The 19,667-nt window shown below is 42.1% G+C and overlaps 1 protein-coding gene across 1 annotated transcript; it reads left to right on the top strand.

Annotated features, from left to right (window-relative positions):
* The first annotated feature begins 15,284 nt into the window (after nucleotides 1–15,284).
* On the top strand, nucleotides 15,285–17,003 carry LOC142520209 (uncharacterized). Its single transcript, XM_075623210.1, has 2 exons — nucleotides 15,285–16,518; nucleotides 16,621–17,003. The coding sequence occupies exons 1-2, from the start codon at nucleotides 15,285–15,287 to the stop codon at nucleotides 17,001–17,003; spliced, it is 1,617 nt and encodes a 538-aa protein (XP_075479325.1).
* Nucleotides 17,004–19,667: the final 2,664 nt, after the last annotated feature.

The following is a 19,667-nucleotide window of genomic DNA, read 5'->3' as shown; positions in this document are numbered from 1 at the left end:
TAAGGATATTTATAGATGCTTTCATCAACAAATCAAAATAATTAATATATGAGTTTAATTTATATATATATATTGTTATTGCTTATATTATAATATATGTAATATTAAATTTTAATTTTAGTATAGTACTTAGCCGTCAATACACACACATTGCATGAGAATAATAGTTATATACATAAAATAATATAATATTTTTTAAATTGTGTTTAATTAATTTAATTTGAAATGAAAGAAAATTTATATAAATATTAAATATATAACTCTATAGATATATCATATGTAGTATTGATTTGTAATGCCCGAGATTTAATTGCTGTAATCAGACGTTGATTAATTGACAGAATTGAGGTTATAGGAACTCAAATGAAGAAGCAGGGCATCGTTACATATAAGCCAAGATGTTGGACCGAACATCTCGCGCCCGGGCGGTAGAAAAGAACCGCCCGAGCGCCAATGCACCATGAGTTTGGACAGAATGTTTGGCGCCCGAGCGGTAGAATATTACCGCCCGAGCGCCAGGAGATGTTCAGCCGAGTATCTCGACAGAAACTTCCGCGCCCGAGCGGTAAAGATTAACCGCCCGAGCGCCGAGCAAGCGCCCGGGCGGGATTTATAACCGCCCGAGCGCCAACCAGATTGAGGAAAAGCTAACACGTTGCTTGGACATGCAACGTGTGAATATATATATGTATACAAACCTTCAGAATTCAGTAGAAAAGGAGGAGAGAAATCGAGAAGCCTCCAGAAATTCTTACGCCTTTATATTTCGATCCGTCCGTCTGATTTTGAATCCGAATTTGGTACTGTGTTCCTATCGACGCAGGCTTCAACTGGACGTAAGTTTTGCTACGTTTAAATATGATTTGAAATTATTGTATTGTCAGAATCTGATAGGATCCATATATGATGTTCTTGACATGTTAGACATCGTATAATCGAAATCGGACTGAATAATAGATACCATATGGAATTTTTATGATTTTCAGAGTTGAGTTGATTGAGATTTGATATCAGAATTGAATTGTTATCAAATATGAGATGTTGGAATTGATATCTGACTGATATGGTAGTGCTGGATATATTGAAATTATGACATTATATTGTTGAAACAGAATTTGATTTAATTCTGATTATATCCAGTATTGATTGAGTGGTGTATTGATGCCATACCCTCAATATTGTTATTGTTAGATTGAGTATTGACAGGCTTTGAGTTCGAGACTTCAACAAAGTCAGGGTATCAGAAAGAAAGGTATAGATTAATGTTGAGGGCCTTGGAGCACTGAGGTACGACTATTACTTGGGATGTATTTAAAACTTAGTTTTATCAAAGAATTTCCTAGTGTCGTACAGGAAAGACAAGGGGGCGGAGTTTGGTAATTTGACACAGGGTTAGCTGAACATTGAAGAATATGTGACCAATTTCTCTACCTTGTTGAAGTTTGCTCCCCATGTGGCTGGAAATGACGAAGCCGTTGCTGATCAGTTTATCAATGGCTTGAATCCCGATATATTTACATTGGTGAACACAGGGCGACCGAATAACTTTGCTGATGCCATGAATAGAGCAAAAGGCGCTGAATCGGGCCTGATAAGGCATAGAGGAGCTGCAGATGTTCCTCCCGCACCGAGACCACAGCAACCATCTCCCCGATTCGAGAGTGATAGTAGCAGTGGAGGAAAGAAAGATTTTCTGAAGGCTGGAGGAAAGCAGTTTAAGAAGTTTGGCAGCAGTTCTTCTAGCTCCAGTGGTTCCAAACAGAGTTACACCGGAGGTTACTATGGAAATTGTGGAGGGAGACATTCCACTGAGCAATGCCAAGGAGTACTTGGTAGTTGGCACTTCTGCAAACAACAGGGACATTTTGCCAGAGTGTGTCCACAGAAGGGTTCTCAAAGATCCCAGGGAGCCGAATCATCTGGATCAGCGGCACAGTGGAGTAGACGATCAGCTGCTGTTCATTCATTTCAGCCAGCACCATCTCAGTCACAGCAGAGGCCACGAGGAAGTCAAACAGTTGGCCAGCCTCCTAGACAGCAGGCCGAAGTATTTGCTTTGACTGAGGAGCAGGCGTTTATTTTTGAACGATTTGCATTGAGTCATGCATTACCTGTTGAGTTTTTATCTACTGTAGTATATCTCTTTACTGGTTGGGGAGAGTTTTTATAGCAATGAATTCTGTAAAATATCGTATACTACAATAGGATGAGAATGAGATTGAGTTAGATCGTCTGGTAGCTGGTATTGTACTAGTGTTGTCTGATTTTGGGATTGCATTACTGATATTGATATGCTGATCAAGTACAGAGCTACCCTAGATTAGTTCCAGAAGATGGTGAGAATCGGACCTGAGATGGCCAAAGGATGAATATTGTACGATAAGGATTCTAGATTGAGAATTCCTTTGATAATCTGTACTATCTATGATTCGATTATTACAAAAAGGAGCAAAGAGACTCCTTATGTATTCAGTTGATTTACTGAAGTTGAGTCTATCATTGGCTGATTTACCAATGATATGAAAGTTATTGATGTTTCCCCAGATAAGACTTTAGATTTGATTTCAGTCAGAGAGATTGATTTTAACCTTGACTTGATATCAGAAACTGTTTAAGTGGTGAATCCTGGTGGAGACAGATTTCATTCAAGGTATGTTATATCTGAAGATGATGTATCTATTGATTTCAGCAGAATTAAACCGTAATTAGTTGGCCGAGATGGATATCAGTGTTAGATATTTGCGATTTTATGAGTTAGCAGATCAGTACCGATGAGTGATGTTTTGAATCTGATTGAATATTGCTGTTATTCTGAATCCGTGTTCGAATCAGATAGTAGACAGTGGGGGAATTTATATTGTACAGTCCGACCCAGAGCTAATTTTGAAATATAAGCATCTCAGAAAGTTGATCAGAATGTACAGAACTAGATAGCGAGGGTTAGAGCAAGACATCGATCCGAGTATCAGGTTCGTGACAATGTTCTGTATGTAAATAATTGTATTGTTGTGCCAAATGTTTCGGAGTTGAAACGATAGATACTATCAGAAGCGCACAACATTCGATTCAGTATTCATCCTGGTGGCAAGAAAATGTATAATGATTTGAAAAGACAGTTTTGGTGGGAAACAAATGAAAGCTGATATTGCTAAATTTGTAGCCAAATGTGTGAATTGCCAACAGGTGAAGGCTGAAAGAAAGAAACCCGGAGGATTGTTACAGAGTTTGTCCATTCCTGAATGGAAATAGGATCACATTTCAATGGATTTTGTAACGCAGTTACCATGTTCCTCCAGAGGTTGCGATGCGATTTGGGTTGTGATTGACAGATTGACCAAATCCGCATGCTTTATTCTGTACAAGATGACGTACAGACATGACTAGATGGCTAAGATTTATGTCAAAAAGGTAGTCAGACTGCATAGAGTGCCGAAGTAGATTGTAGCAGACCATGATCCTCGGTTTACATCGCACTTCTGGCAGAATTAACAGCAGATTTTTGATACGAAGTTACATTTTAGTACTGCATATCATCCATAGACCGATGGATAGTCTGAGCAGACGATCCAAACATTGGAAGATATGCTGAGAGCAGCAGTGCTTGATTTTAGCACTAGCTGGCAAGATATATTGCCACTTGGTGAGTTTCGTACAACAGTAGCTATCAGACGAGTATGGAGATGGCTCCTTTCGAAGCGTTGTACGGAAAGAGGTGTTGATCCCCTCTTTATAGAATGATATCTCCGAGGTTCCTGAGACTGGACCTGATATGACTAGAGATATGATTGAAAAAGTAAAGCTAATTCAAAAGAGAATGAAGGCAGCCCAAGACAGACAAGCCAATTATGCCAATGTCCGACGACGACTGTTGGTATTTGAGGCTGGTGACTGAGTATTTTTGAAAATTTCACCTTTCAGAGGAGTTGTCAGATTTGGCAAGAAAGAGAAATTGTCCCCACGATATATTGGTCCATATGAGATTTTTGAGAAGATAGGAGATCGTGCCTATCGATTCGAATTACCGCCTTCTTTATCTGGAATACACGATGTCTTTCATGTATCGTTATTGAGGAAATATCTCTCTGATGCGTCACATGTTATTCAGCCAGACGAAGCCGAACTGGACGAGACACTGAGTTATTTCGAGAAGCCGATTCAAATTCTTGATCGGAAGGAAAAACACCTCAGAATGAAGACTATTCCGTTTGTGAAATTTCAATGGAATCGTTATGATACTGAAGAAACTATTTGTAAAACAAAATCCGAGATGAGATAAAGATTCTAGAATTGTTTTATTGAGGTAAGTTTTCTGTTAGCCTTTGTATACATTTCTTCCTGGTTTGATATGATTCCCTATGATATGATCTGATTGCCTGGGATTTCGAGGACGAAATCATATCTAAGGGGGGGAGAAAAGTAATGCCCGAGATTTAATTGCTGTAATCAGACGTTGATTAATTGACAGAATTGAGGTTATAGGAACTCAAATGAAGAAGCAGGGCATCGTTACATATAAGCCAAGATGTTGGACCGAACATCTCGCGCCCGAGCGGTAGAAAAGAACCGCCCGAGCTCCAATGCACCATGAGTTTGGACATAATGTTTGGCGCCCGAGTGGTAGAATATTACCGCCCGAGCGCTAGGAGATGTTCAGCCGAGTATCTCGACAGAAACTTCCGCGCCCGAGCGGTAAAGATTAACCACCCGAGCGCCGAGCAAGCGCCCGGGCGGGAATTTATAACCGCCCGAGCGCCAACCAGATTGAGGAAAAGCTAACACGTTGCTTGGACATGCAACGTGTGAATATATATATGTATACAAACCTTCAGAATTCAGTAGAAAAGGAGGAGAGAAATCGAGAAGCCTCCAGAAACTCTTACGCCTTTATATTTCGATCCGTCCGTCTGATTTTGAATCCGACTTTGGTACTGTGTTCCTATCGACGCAGGCTTCAACTGGACGTAAGTTTTGCTACGTTTAAATATGATTTGAAATTATTGTATTGTCAGAATCTGATAGGATTCATATATGATGTTCTTGACATGTTAGACATCGTATAATCGAAACCGGACTGAAGAATAGATACCATATGGAATTGTTATGATTTTCAGAGTTGAGTTGATTGAGATTTGATATCAGAATTGAATTGTTATCAAATATGAGATGTTGGAATTGATATCTGACTGATATGGTAGTGCTGGATATATTGAAATTATGACATTATATTGTTGAAACAGAATTTGATTTAATTCTGATTATATCCAGTATTGATTGAGTGGTGTATTGATTCCATACCCTCAATATTGTTATTGTCAGATTGAGTATTGACAAGCTTTGAGTTCGAGACTTCGACAGAGTCTGAGTATCAGAAAGAAAGGTGTAGATTAATGTTGAGTTGGGATTGCACAACTCGAGTGAGGTTTGACTCGAGTTTCCCTAAATCACATACTTAGTTTATTGCATTAATATTTGTAACTGATGAGATTGATGTTTGTAGTCTATTGATTTATAGCCACTGCATGTATTGACTACTGATTGTTTAGTCATTGGCTGATTCGTCTAGTTATCGACTGATTCGTCTAAACTTTGGCTGATTCGCTTAATTACTGGCTGATTCGTCTAGTTATCGGCTGATTCGCTTAATTCTTGACTGATTCGTCAATTCTGCGGCTGTTTCGCCCAGACACTGGATATATGAATTATATCGATGCCGTTTAGGGTTGATTCATTCCTATCGACTGAGATTCGATATAATTATCAATATCCAGACATTGGGATCCCTAGGTTAGAGTTGAGTCGAGTCTGAGACGACGCGTTGTTTGAGTCGAGGCTGTGATGACTAGTTGATTTACAGTTTTATATCATTCATGTTTGTTGATTTGCTACATGTTAATGATAACTGTTATATGCCTTTGTATATGTGTCTATATGATTGTATGTTTACATTGTTTATACTGGGATTTATTCTCACCGGAGTTATCCGGCTGTTGTCTTGTTTTGTATGTGTGCATGACAATAGGTGGGGCTGGATCAGGGTCAAGAAGAAGATGAGAGAAGACAGTTAGCGTGGAGATCCGGACTTAGGAGTATATCTGTTATATTGCTCGAGATGTAGTGAAGAAACAGTAGCTATTATGATTTATGATTGTACAGGACTTGTACTTAGATCTGAATAGTGATCTTATAAATGAGATAGGACTTATTTCATATGCTGCGTACTCTCGTATTTTAAAAAAAAAATTAGACCCTGATTATTTTAATTTATTAATTATTCCCAGAAAGTGATTAAGAACTGAATTAAGTTCGGGTCCCCACAACAGGTGGTATCAGAGCGATAGATCCTTTAGACTGAGATAGAAGCTAGTGAGCGGGGTAGATTGAGTTTTCTATCCTTGCTTGTGATTGCTAGCATGATTTAATGCTTTATATAATACATGTTACATGACTTATCTGATTTGATTGTGTAATATGTATTATTGGGAACGAATTTGAACCGATTCTCGATCAGCAGTAAGATGATCGGAGGAGGGAACTGAAGTGAAACAGGTTTATTGGATTGGGGTACTAAACCATTTGATTATCAGATATGCCTCCTCGAAGAATACCAGAACTGGGTAGCACATCGAATCCTCCAATGGATGTGACAGCAACTCCGATGGAAACGTTATTGAAAAGGTTTCAGTCATTCAAACCACCGACTCTGAAGGGTACTGAGACATCAGTTGAATGTGAGAGTTGGTTAGATAACATTGAGATGTTGTTTGATTCACTGGATTACAGTGACGAGCGCCGAATTAAATTGATTGGGCACCAGTTGCTTGATGTTGCAAAGAACTGGTGGATTACGATGAAGAGGGCCTTGGAGCACCGAGGTACGACTATTACTTGGGATGTATTTAAAACTAAGTTTTATCAAAGATTTTTCCCAGTGTCGTACAGGAAAGACAAGGGGGCGGAGTTTGCTAATTTGAGACAAGGTCAGCTGAACATTGAAGAATATGTGACCAAGTTCTCTACCTTGTTGAAGTTTGCTCCCCATGTGGCTGGAAATGACGAAGCCGTTGCTGATCAGTTCATCAATGGCTTGAATCCCGATATATTTACATTGGTGAACACAGGGCGACCGAATAACTTTGCCGATGCCATGAATAGAGCAAAAGGCACTGAAGCGGGCCTGATAAGGCAGAGAGGAGCTGCAGATGTTCCTCCCGCACCGAGACCACAACAACCATCTCCCCGATTCGAGAGTGATAGTAGCAGTGGTGGAAAGAAAGATTTTCTGAAGGCTGGAGGAAAGCAGTTTAAGAAGTTTGGCGGCGGTTCTTCTAGCTCCAGTGGTTCCAAACAGAGTTACACCGGAGCTTACTGCGGAAATTGTGGAGGGAGACATTCCACTGAGCAATGCCAAGGAGTACTTGGTAGTTGGCACTTCTGCAAACAACAGGGACATTTTGCCAGAGTGTGTCCACAGAAGGGTTCTCAAAGATCCCAGGGAGCCGAATCATCTGGATCAGCGGCACAGTGGAGTAGACGATCAGCTGCTGTTCATTCATTTCAGCCAGCACCATCTCAGTCACAGCAGAGGCCAGGAGGAAGTCAAACAGTTGGCCAGCCTCCTAGACAGCAGGCCGGAGTATTTGCTTTGACTGAGGAGCAGGCTCAGGAAGCACCAGATGATGATGTTGCAGGTAACTGTTCTTGATGTAGTTATCCTGCTTTTGTATTGATGAATACGGATGCTTCCCATACGTTTATTTTTCAACGATTTGCATTGAGTCATGCATTACCTGTTGAGTTTTTATCTACTGTAGTATATCTCTTTACTGGTTGGGGAGAGTTTTTATAGCAGTGAATTCTGTAAAATATCGTATACTACAATAGGATGAGAATGAGATTGAGTTAGATCGTCTGGTAGCTGGTATTGTACTAGTGTTGTCTGATTTTGGGATTGCATTACTGATATTGATATGCTGATCAAGTACAGAGCTACCCTAGATTAGTTCCAGAAGATGGTGAGAATCGGACCTGAGATGGCCAAAGGATGAATATTGTACGATAAGGATTCTAGATTGAGAATTCCTTTGATAATCTGTACTATCTATGATTCGATTATTACAGAAAGGAGCAGAGAGAATCCTTATGTATTCAGTTGATTTACTGAAGTTGAGTCTATCATTGGCTGATTTACCAATGATATGAAAGTTATTGATGTTTCCCCAGATAAGACTTTAGATTTGATTTCAGTCAGAGAGATTGATTTTAACCTTGACTTGATATCAGAAACTGTTGAAATGGTGAATCCTGGTGGAGACAGATTTCATTCAAGGTATGTTATATCTGAAGATGATGTATCTATTGATTTCAGCAGAATTAAACCGTAATTAGTTGGCCGAGATGGATATCAGTGTTAGATATTTGCGATTTTATGAGTTAGCAGATCAATACCGATGAGTGATGTTTTGAATCTGATTGAATATTGCTGTTATTCTGAATCCGTGTTCGAATCAGATAGTAGACAGTGGGGGAATTTATATTGTACAGTCCGACCCAGAGCTAATTTTGAAATATAAGCATCTCAGAAAGTTGATCAGAATGTACAGAACTAGATAGCGAGGGTTAGAGCAAGACATCGATCCGAGTATCAGGTTCGTGACAATGTTCTGTATGTAAATAATTGTATTGTTGTGCCAAATGTTTCGGAGTTGAAACGATAGATACTATCAGAAGCGCACAACATTCGATTCAGTATTCATCCTGGTGGCAAGAAAATGTATAATGATTTGAAAAGACAGTTTTGGTGGGAAACAAATGAAAGCTGATATTGCTAAATTTGTAGCCAAATGTCTGAATTGCCAACAGGTGAAGGCTGAAAGAAAGAAACCCGGAGGATTGTTATAGAGTTTGTCCATTCCTGAATGGAAATGGGATCACATTTCCATGGATTTTGTAACGCAGTTACCATGTTCCTCCAGAGGTTGCGATGCGATTTGGGTTGTGATTGACAGATTGACCAAATCCGCATGCTTTATTCTGTACAAGATGACGTACATACATGACTAAATGGCTAAGATTTAAGTCAGAAAGGTAGTCAGACTGCATAGAGTGCCGAAGTCGATTGTAGCAGACCATGATCCTCGGTTTACATCGCACTTCTGGCAGAATTAACAGCAGATTTTGGATACGAAGTTACATTTTAGTACTGCATATCATCCATAGACCGATGGATAGTCTGAGCAGACGATCCAAACATTGGAAGATATGCTGAGAGCAGCAGTGCTTGATTTTAGCACTAGCTGGCAAGATATATTGCCACTTGGTGAGTTTCGTACAACAATATCTATCAGACGAGTATGGAGATGGCTCCTTTCGAAGCGTTGTACGGAAAGAGGTGTCGATCCCCTCTTTATTAGAATGATATCTCTGAGGTTCCTGAGACTGGACCTGATATGACTACAGATATGATTGAAAAAGTGAAGCTAATTCAAAAGAGAATGAAGGCAGCCCAAGACAGACAAGCCAATTATGCCAATTTCCGACGACGACTGTTGGTATTTGAGGCTGGTGACTGAGTATTTTTGAAAATTTCACCTTTCAGAGGAGTTGTCAGATTTGGCAAGAAAGAGAAATTGTCTCCACGATATATTGGTCCATATGAGATTCTTGAGAAGATAGGAGATCGTGCCTATCGATTCGCATTACCGTCTTCTTTATCTGGAATACATGATGTCTTTCATGTATCGTTATTGAGGAAATATCTCTCTGATGCGTCACATGTTATTCAGCCAGATGAAGCCGAACTGGACGAGACACTGAGTTATTTCGAGAAGCCGATTCAGATTCTTGATCGGAAGGAAAAACACCTCAGAATGAAGACTATTCCGTTTATGAAATTTCAATGGAATCATTATGATATTGAAGAAACTATTTGTAAAACAAAATCCGAGATGAGATAAAGATTCTAGAATTGTTTTATTGAGGTAAGTTTTCTGTTAGCCTTTGTATACATTTCTTCCTGGTTTGATATGATTCCCTATGATATGATCTGATTGCCTGGGATTTCGAGGACGAAATCATATCTAAGGGGGGGAGAAAAGTAATGCCCGAGATTTAATTGCTGTAATCAGACGTTGATTAATTGACAGAATTGAGGTTATAGGAACTCAAATGAAGAAGCAGGGCATCGTTACATATAAGCCAAGATGTTGGACCGAACATCTCGCGCTCGGGCTGTTCTTTGCACCATGAGTTTGGACAGAATGTTTGGCGCCCGAGCGGTAGAATATTACCACCCGAGCGCCAGGAGATGTTCAGCCGAGTATCTCGACAGAAACTTCCGCGCCCGAGCGGTAAAGATTAACCGCCCGAGCGCCGAGCAAGCGCCCGGGCGGGAATTTATAACCGCCCGAGCGCCAACCAGATTGAGGAAAAGCTAACACGTTGCTTGGACATGCAACGTGTGAATATATATATGTATACAAACCTTCAGAATTCAGTAGAAAAGGAGGAGAGAAATCGAGAAGCCTCCAGAAACTCTTACGCCTTTATATTTCGATCCGTCCGTCTGATTTTGAATCCGACTTTGGTACTGTGTTCCTATCGACGCAGGCTTCAACTGGACGTAAGTTTTGCTACGTTTAAATATGATTTGAAATTATTGTATTGTCAGAATCTGATAGGATTCATATATGATGTTCTTGACATGTTAGACATCGTATAATCGAAACCGGACTGAAGAATAGATACCATATGGAATTGTTATGATTTTCAGAGTTGAGTTGATTGAGATTTGATATCAGAATTGATTTGTTATCAAATATGAGATGTTGGAATTGATATCTGACTGATACGGTAGTGCTGGATATATTGAAATTATGACATTATATTGTTGAAACAGAATTTGATTTAATTCTGATTATATCCAGTATTGATTGAGTGGTGTATTGATTCCATACCCTCAATATTGTTATTGTCAGATTGAGTACTGACAGGCTTTGTGTTCGAGACTTCGACAGAGTCAGAGTATCAGAAAGAAAGGTATAGATTAATGTTGAGTTGGGATTGCACAACTCGAGTGAGGTTTGACTCGAGTTTCCCTAAATCACATACTTAGTTTATTGCATTAATATTTGTAACTGATGAGATTGATGTTTGTAGTCTATTGATTTATAGCCACTGCATGTATTGACTACTGATTGTTTAGTCATTGGATGATTCGTCTAGTTATCGACTGATTCGTCTAAACTTTGGCTGATTCACTTAATTACTGGCTGATTCGTCTAGTTATCGGCTGCTTCGCTTAATTCTTGACTGATTCGTCAATTCTGCGGCTGTTTCGGCCAGACACTGGATATATGAATTATATCGATGCCGTTTAGGGTTGATTCATTCCTATCGACTGAGATTCGATATAATTATCAATATCCAGACATTGGGATCCCTAGGTTAGAGTTGAGTCGAGTCTGAGACGACGCGTTGTTTGAGTCGAGGCTGTGATGACTAGTTGATTTACAGTTTTATATCATTCATGTTTGTTGATTTGCTACATGGTAATGATAACTGTTATATGCCTTTGTATATGTTTCTATATGATTGCATGTTTACATTGTTTATACTGGGATTTATTCTCACCGGAGTTATCCGGCTGTTGTCTTGTTTTGTATGTGTGCATGACAACAGGTGGGGCTGGATCAGGGTCAAGAAGAAGATGAGAGAAGACAGTTAGCGTGGAGATCCGGACTTAGGAGTATATCTGTTATATTACTTGAGATGTAGTGAAGAAACAGTAGCTATTATGATTTATGATTGTACAGGACTTGTACTTAGATCTGAATAGTGATCTTGTAAATGAGATAGGACTTATTTCATATGCTGCGTACTCTCGTATTTTAAAAAAAAAAATTAGACCCTGATTATTTTAATTTATTAATTATTCCCAGAAAGTGATTAAGAACTGAATTAAGTTCGGGTCCCCACAACAGGTGGTATCAGAGCGATAGATCCTTTAGACTGAGATAGAAGCTTGTGAGCGGGGTAGATTGAGTTTTCTTTCCTTGCTTGTGATTGCCAGCATGATTTACTGCTTTATATAATACATGTTACTTGACTTATCTGATTTGATTGTGTAATATGTATTATTGGGAACGAATTTGAACCGATTCCCGATCAGCAGTAAGATGATCGGAGGAGGGAACTGAAGTGAAACAGGTTTATTGGATTGGGGTACTAATCCATTTGATTATCAGATATGCCTCCTCGAAGAATACCAGAACAGGGTAGCACATCGAATCCTCCAATGGATGTGACAGCAACTCCGATGGAAACGTTATTGAAAAGGTTTCAGTCATTCAAACCACCGACTCTGAAGGGTACTGAGACATCAGTTGAATGTGAGAGTTTGTTAGATAACATTGAGATGCTGTTTGATTCACTGGATTACAGTGATGAGCGCCGAATTAAATTTATTGGGCACCAGTTGCTTGATGTTGCAAAGAACTGGTGGATTACGATGAAGAGGGCCTTGGAGCACCGAGGTACGACTATTACTTGGAATGTATTTAAAACTAAGTTTTATCAAAGATTTTTCCCAGTGTCGTACAGGAAAGACAAGGGGGCGGAGTTTGCTAATTTGAGACAGGGTCAGCTGAACATTGAAGAATATGTGACCAAGTTCTCTACCTTGTTGATGTTTGCTCCCCATGTGGCTGGAAATGACGAAGCCGTTGCTGATCAGTTCATCAATGGCTTGAATCCCGATATATTTACATTGGTGAACACAGGGCGACCGAATAACTTTGCCGATGCCATGAATAGAGCAAAAGGCGCTGAAGCGAGCCTGATAAGGCAGAAAGGAGCTGCAGATGTTCCTCCCGCACCGAGACCACAGCAGCCATCTCCCCGATTCGAGAGTGATAGTAGCAGTGGTGGAAAGAAAGATTTTCTAAAGGCTAGAGGAAAGCAGTTTAAGAAGTTTGGCGGCAGTTCTTCTAGCTCCAGTGGTTCCAAACAGAGTTACACCGGAGCTTACTGCGGAAATTGTGGAGGGAGACATTCCACCGAGCAATGCCAAGGAGTACTTGGTAGTTGGCACTTCTGCAAACAACAGGGACATTTTGCCAGAGTGTGTCCACAGAAGGGTTCTCAAAGATCCCAGGGAGCCGAATCATCTGGATCAGCGGCACAGTGGAGTAGACGATCAGCTGCTGTTCATTCATTTCAGCCAGCACCATCTCAGTCACAGCAGAGGCCAGGAGGAAGTCAAACAGTTGGCCAGCCTCCTAGACAGCAGGCCGGAGTATTTGCTTTGACTGAGGAGCAGGCTCAGGAAGCACCAGATGATGATGTTGCAGGTAACTGTTCTTGATGTAGTTATCCTGCTTTTGTATTGATGAATACGGATGCTTCCCATACGTTTATTTTTCAACGATTTGCATTGAGTCATGCATTACCTGTTGAGTTTTTATCTACTGTAGTATATCTCTTTACTGGTTGGGGAGAGTTTTTATAGCAGTGAATTCTGTAAAATATCGTATACTACAATAGGATGAGAATGAGATTGAGTTAGATCGTCTGGTAGCTGGTATTGTACTAGTGTTGTCTGATTTTGGGATTGCATTACTGATATTGATATGCTGATCAAGTACAGAGCTACCCTAGATTAGTTCCAGAAGATGGTGAGAATCGGACCTGAGATGGCCAAAGGATGAATATTGTACGATAAGGATTCTAGATTGAGAATTCCTTTGATAATCTGTACTATCTATGATTCGATTATTACAGAAAGGAGCAGAGAGAATCCTTATGTATTCAGTTGATTTACTGAAGTTGAGTCTATCATTGGCTGATTTACCAATGATATGAAAGTTATTGATGTTTCCCCAGATAAGACTTTAGATTTGATTTCAGTCAGAGAGATTGATTTTAACCTTGACTTGATATCAGAAACTGTTGAAATGGTGAATCCTGGTGGGGACAGATTTCATTCAAGGTATGTTATATCTGAAGATGATGTATCTATTGATTTCAGCAGAATTAAACCGTAATTAGTTGGCCGAGATGGATATCAGTGTTAGATATTTGCGATTTTATGAGTTAGCAGATCAATACCGATGAGTGATGTTTTGAATATGATTGAATATTGCTGTTATTCTGAATCCGTGTTCGAATCAGATAGTAGACAGTGGGGGAATTTATATTGTACAGTCCGACCCAGAGCTGATTTTGAAATATAAGAAGCTCAGAAAGTTGATCAGAATGTACAGAACTAGATAGCGAGGGTTAGAGCAAGACTTCGATCCGAGTATCAGGTTCGTGACAATGTTCTGTATGTAAATAATTGTATTGTTGTGCCAAATGTTTCGGAGTTGAAACGATAGATACTATCAGAAGCGCACAACATTCGATTCAGTATTCATCCTGGTGGCAAGAAAATGTATAATGATTTGAAAAGACAGTTTTGGTGGGAAACAAATGAAAGCTGATATTGCTAAATTTGTAGCCAAATGTCTGAATTGCCAACAGGTGAAGGCTGAAAGAAAGAAACCCGGAGGATTGTTACAGAAACATTTGCCACATTGAAGAAATATGAAATAAAGCTCAACCTGGCCAAGTGTGTGTTCGGGGTCAAGAGTGGAAAATTCTTGGGTTTCATGGTCACGGACCGAGGAATTGAAGTCAACCCAGAAAAAATAAAAGCTGTGATCGATATTCCCTCCCCTCAATCTGCTCGAGAGGTACAGAAATTGACCGGGAGGATTGCTGCTTTATCCCGATTCATTTATCGATCTGCTCATCGGAGTTATCCTTTTTTTCAAGTCCTCAGGAAGGCCCAGAAATTTGGTTGGGATGAAGGGTGTGAATAGGCTTTTCGAGACTTGAAGAAACACTTAGCCGAGTTGCCTGTTTTGGTAAAGCCGGAGCCGGGAGAAAAGCTGTGGGTTTATCTGTCTGCCACTGAACATGATGTTAGCTCTGTTCTCATCAAGGAAAAAGGGATAGATCAGAGGCCCGTGTACTATGTTAGTCATGCCCTCCGAGGGGCAGAGTTAAAGTATAGTCAAGTGGAAAAAATAGCTCTAGCCCTAGTGGTAACTGCTCGGAAATTAAGGCCGTACTTTTTGTCCCATCCAATAGTGGTCCTCACGAATTCTCCGCTCGGGAGAATAATGACACATGCGGAAGTCTCAGGAAGAATGGTCAAATGGACAATAGAGCTGGGAGAGTACGATATTGAATATCAACCCCGGGCTGCTATCAAAGCCCAGGCTTGAACAAATTTCTTAATAGAAATGGTCCAGCCAGCAGAAGAAGAGGTATGGAGAGTTTTTGTTGATGGCGCTTCAAATCTATCCGGATGCGGAGTTGGAGTGGTCATAGTTGCCCCATCTGGAGAGAAGATCAAATTTGCCCTAAGAATTGATTCCTGGGTCACAAATAATGAGGCTGAGTATGAAGCTGTTCTGTCAGGATTGCAGGCCGCCCAGGAAGTTGGGGCCTCCCAAGTGATTATTTATTCTGATTCTCAGTTGGTGGCACAACAAATTAAAGGTGCTTACGGGACCAAAGATGAAAAAATGCTCAAGTACCTGAAACTTATCACAGCCCGGGCTGCCACTTTTACCGACTGGAGCATTGAACAAATCCCCCGGAAAGAGAATGGGGAAGCTGATAATCTCGCCAAGTTGGCCACCTCTATATCCGAAATAAGCACCCGGGAAATCATGTGTTTCACCCGGTTGATGCTATCTGTTGATGAAGCATCGCCTACTCAAATGAATTCATGGATGACTCTCCTGATTGAATATATAGTCCAAGCCAAGCTTCCAAGTGATCGGGCTCAAGCTTTAAAGATAAAGAAACAAGCACCCAGGTTCACTCTCTTGAATAATATTCATTACAGGCGGTCATATCAGGGTCCTCTACTTAAATGTGTTTCAGAAAGTGAGGTAGAATATATCATCCGGGAAATTCATGAAGGATGCTGTGGAGAACACCTTGGAGGGATGGCCCTATCTCGGAAGGCCATATTAGCTGGATTTTGGTGGCCCCGGATGAATCAAGACACTGCCCGACTTGTTCAAAAATGTCAAGGTTGTCAATACCATTCTAATTTTCATCATCGCCCCGCTGCAAGCATGCAACCAACCTCCACGTCGTGCCCCTTTGACCAATGGGGTCTAGATATCGTGGGTCCTTTCCCTATAGCCCGAGCACAGAAAAAGTTCCTTCTTGTGGCTGTGGATTATTTCTCCAAATGGATAGAGGCCGAGCCATTAGCCAAGATTACTGAGGAAGAAGACGTGAGATTTCTCTGGAAGAACATTGTTTGCAGATATGGCATCCCGAGGAAATTAATTTCAGATAATGGGAGGCAATTCCAGGGAAAGAAAATCACCTCATGGTGTCAAGAAATGAAGATTATTCAGTCCTTCACCTCAGTAGCTTACCCTCAAGCTAATGGCCAGACTGAGGTAAATAATAGAATCATTGTGCAAGCATTGAAAGCCCGGCTCCATGGAAAGGGTAAAGATTGGGTGGAGGAACTACCGAGTGTATTATGGGCATATCGGATTACACCATGATCATCTACGCGGGAAACACCCTATAGCCTTGTTTATGGTTCAGAAGCAGTCCTACCTGTGGAGATTGGGCAATCTTCTACTCGGATAGAATCTTATCCGAACGACAATGATCAGTCCCGGGCCGTTGAACTCGATTTAGTTGAAGAAAGGAGAGACCGGGCAGCCATTCGAATGGAAGCTTACCGCAGCCGGGTAATGAAATCTTACAATAAGCATGTTCGATCACGAGATTTCCAGGTTGGGGACTTGGTTATGAAAAAGGTCAAACCAGTAGGCGATGTGGGAAAATTGGAAGCAAGGTGGGAAGGACCCTTCAAGATAGTTCGAAGAGTCGGCTCGGGGGCAACTTATTATCTCGGAGATTCTCGAGGAAACCTTCTAAAAAGACCATGGAATGCCTTTCATTTAAAGAAGTATTATGTTTAAAAGTATGTGTATCTACTGTTTCTCCAATAAAGGAATTGTTAAAAGAAATATCTACAAAGCCCAGGGACTCATACCCTGGCCCAGGGACCCGCACCCTGGTTACCTACAATGCCCAAGGACCCGTACATTGGCCCGGAGGACCCGCACCCTAGTTACCTACAAAGCCCAAGGACCCGTACCTTGGCCCGGAGGACCCGTACCCCGGTTATCTACGAAGTCCAGGGACCCGTACCCTGGCCCAGGGACCCGCACCGTGGTTACCTACAAAGCCCAAGGACCCGTACCTTGGCCCGGAAGACCCGTACCCCGGTTATCTACGAATTCCAGGGACCCGTACCCTGGCCCAGGGACCCGAACTCGGGTTACCTACAAAGCCCAAGGACCCGTAGCTTGGCCCGGAGGACCCGTACCCCGGTTATCTACGAAGTCCAGAGACCCGTACCCTAGCCCAGGGACCCGCACCCTGGTTACCTACAAATCCCAAGGACCCGTACCTTGGCCCCGAAGACCCGTACCCCGGTTATCTACGAAGTCCAGGGACCTGTACCGTGGCCCAGGGACCCCCACCCTGACTATTTCCTAAAATCTACAGACTTGTATTTTGGCCTGGGGACTCGCACCCTGATCATTCTTCAAAGATCAAGGATTACATCCCGATTTAATGGTGTGTGGGGAATATTGATTAAAACCTACAAGGACACTGAAAGCAAAGTATTCGTTCAAAATTACCAGACGCAAGGAATATAGGATTCTTTCATTAAACGGCAGAAAATTTACAATGGTCCGGAAGCACAAAAAAAAAAACCCGAGTCCTAATCTATTTTGGGGCCTTGACCCTGATCCTGTTCCTCTTCCTCGTCCGGGAGGGATGCAGCGGCCTTCTCCAAGTCTGGAAAGTCTTCCCGATCGGCCGGAACTAAGCCTGCCTCCTCAAATTGCTCCATGCACTTGTTGAAGCCCTGTTCAAAATATGGAAAGACCTTCTCAGCCACCATCTTCTTAAACTTAGGAGACTTCAAAAAGTTGGTCATTTGCTCCTCCTGAGCAGTCTTAACGAGGGTTACAGCAGCCTGGAAGTCCTCGGCTCGGACTCGGGAGGACTCAGCTTCTTCCTTTGTCGCCTGTGTCTCTGCTCGGGCCTCGGCAAGTTCTGCCTGGACCAGATTCATTTGCTGCTCCCAAACAGCCCTCTCCCGAGCCAACACATGCTCATGAAGCTCATCCAAACGACCCACCTCCTCTTGGAGTTTAGCATGCATCTCCCGGGCCGAGGTAGCCTGAGCATTGGCCCCCTTGGCTACTTGAGCCACTCGCTCGTAAGAATGTATGAGCATCTGCAAGCCCTGAAAACATAAAAAGGTCAGAGAAGGCGATGTGAAAGAGTGCAATTTTATGGACTTACAGAGTAGGTCTGGGACACTCCTTCGCAAAGCAGGATGAACTCCCTGAAGGTGTGCCACCTCGTCAGGGCGCAGAAGGCCCCAGATCATTTTGACAAGATCCGAGCTGATATCATCCCCAAAGATGTTGGGGAGGATCCAGGGCCTTCCCCCGGAGGGACCGGCAGAAGAACCAGTCATAGGAGGAGACTGGGCGATCTCCTCGACCTCATCCTCTACCACCACCACCGCTTCCGCGATCGGCTCCTGGGTGGCCTTCCTCTTTCGCTGATTTAGAGGAGCCGAGTCTTCTTCGGTAGCCGGGACGGTAGATTCTTCCCGGGGAGGGGTGGTTTCCTCCTGGGCCTTAGCCTCCGCTTCAACTCGGCGTTCTTCAATTTCCTGGGCCTCAGCCGCCGCCCGGGCTTGGCGTTCTTCCTCCTCTTGAATTTCCTGGGCCCTCTTCTCAGCCCGGATCTTTTTCTGCTCGGCTTTTCCCTTGGCAGCAGCCTCCTGAAGACTTGCCCTGATCATATCTTCTTCAGCTGCATCGAAAATCGACATATTAGAATTAAAGCATACAAGAGATGAGTAGACCAAGGAAAGTAATTTACCAGCCTGCGACCCGGGTTGATCAAATTCATCAATAATCCGATCCACTGGGTCCTTGGGCCGGGACCCGATCCCATAATGAACTAGATTGCCCCCCCCCCCCCCCACCCGATCAGCACCGAGGACAGGTAAGATTGTTTCCCTAAAGTATCCCAGGCGTGGGTAAAAGGGGGGAGAAGCTTGAAGCCCCGGGGAAGCTCAGGTTGTGTGGGCAGGGAAGATAGGAAACTCAAGGCACAGGATGGAAGAGTCGGGAATTGAAGAAAGAAAAATTTTGTTTTCCACCCCTTCAAAGAGGAAGAGATGTCAGTTAAAAACCGATAATGCATCCGGGCCATGAAATAAAAGACCCCGTCATTAAATAGGCAAGAATAAAAATAGTGGAACATAGGGGAGTTGATCAGAAGGGATTTCATGCGGAACAGAACAAAAGTGGCAGCCATAATGCGAAAAGCATTAGGATGGAGATGGTTAAGGGGAAGGTTAAAAAATTGGGCCACCCCTTCGAAGAAGTGGTGTACCGGGAAGCGAAGACCACTTTTAAGTTGTTCAAGAAAGAAAGCATGGTAGCCGGGAGGAGGGGTGTCTGGGTGATCGTTCGGCCCAGGAATTTTGATGTCGTAGTTGGAAGGGATGGAACCTAGAGATCTCAGCTCCTCTATACTACCCGGGC

This window comes from Primulina tabacum, chromosome 12, assembly GCF_025594145.1.
Source record: "Primulina tabacum isolate GXHZ01 chromosome 12, ASM2559414v2, whole genome shotgun sequence".
In the NCBI taxonomy this organism is placed as follows: Eukaryota; Viridiplantae; Streptophyta; class Magnoliopsida; order Lamiales; family Gesneriaceae; genus Primulina; species Primulina tabacum.
Note: the sequence above shows the minus strand (reverse complement) of the source record. Positions and strands in the feature narration are given on the sequence as shown.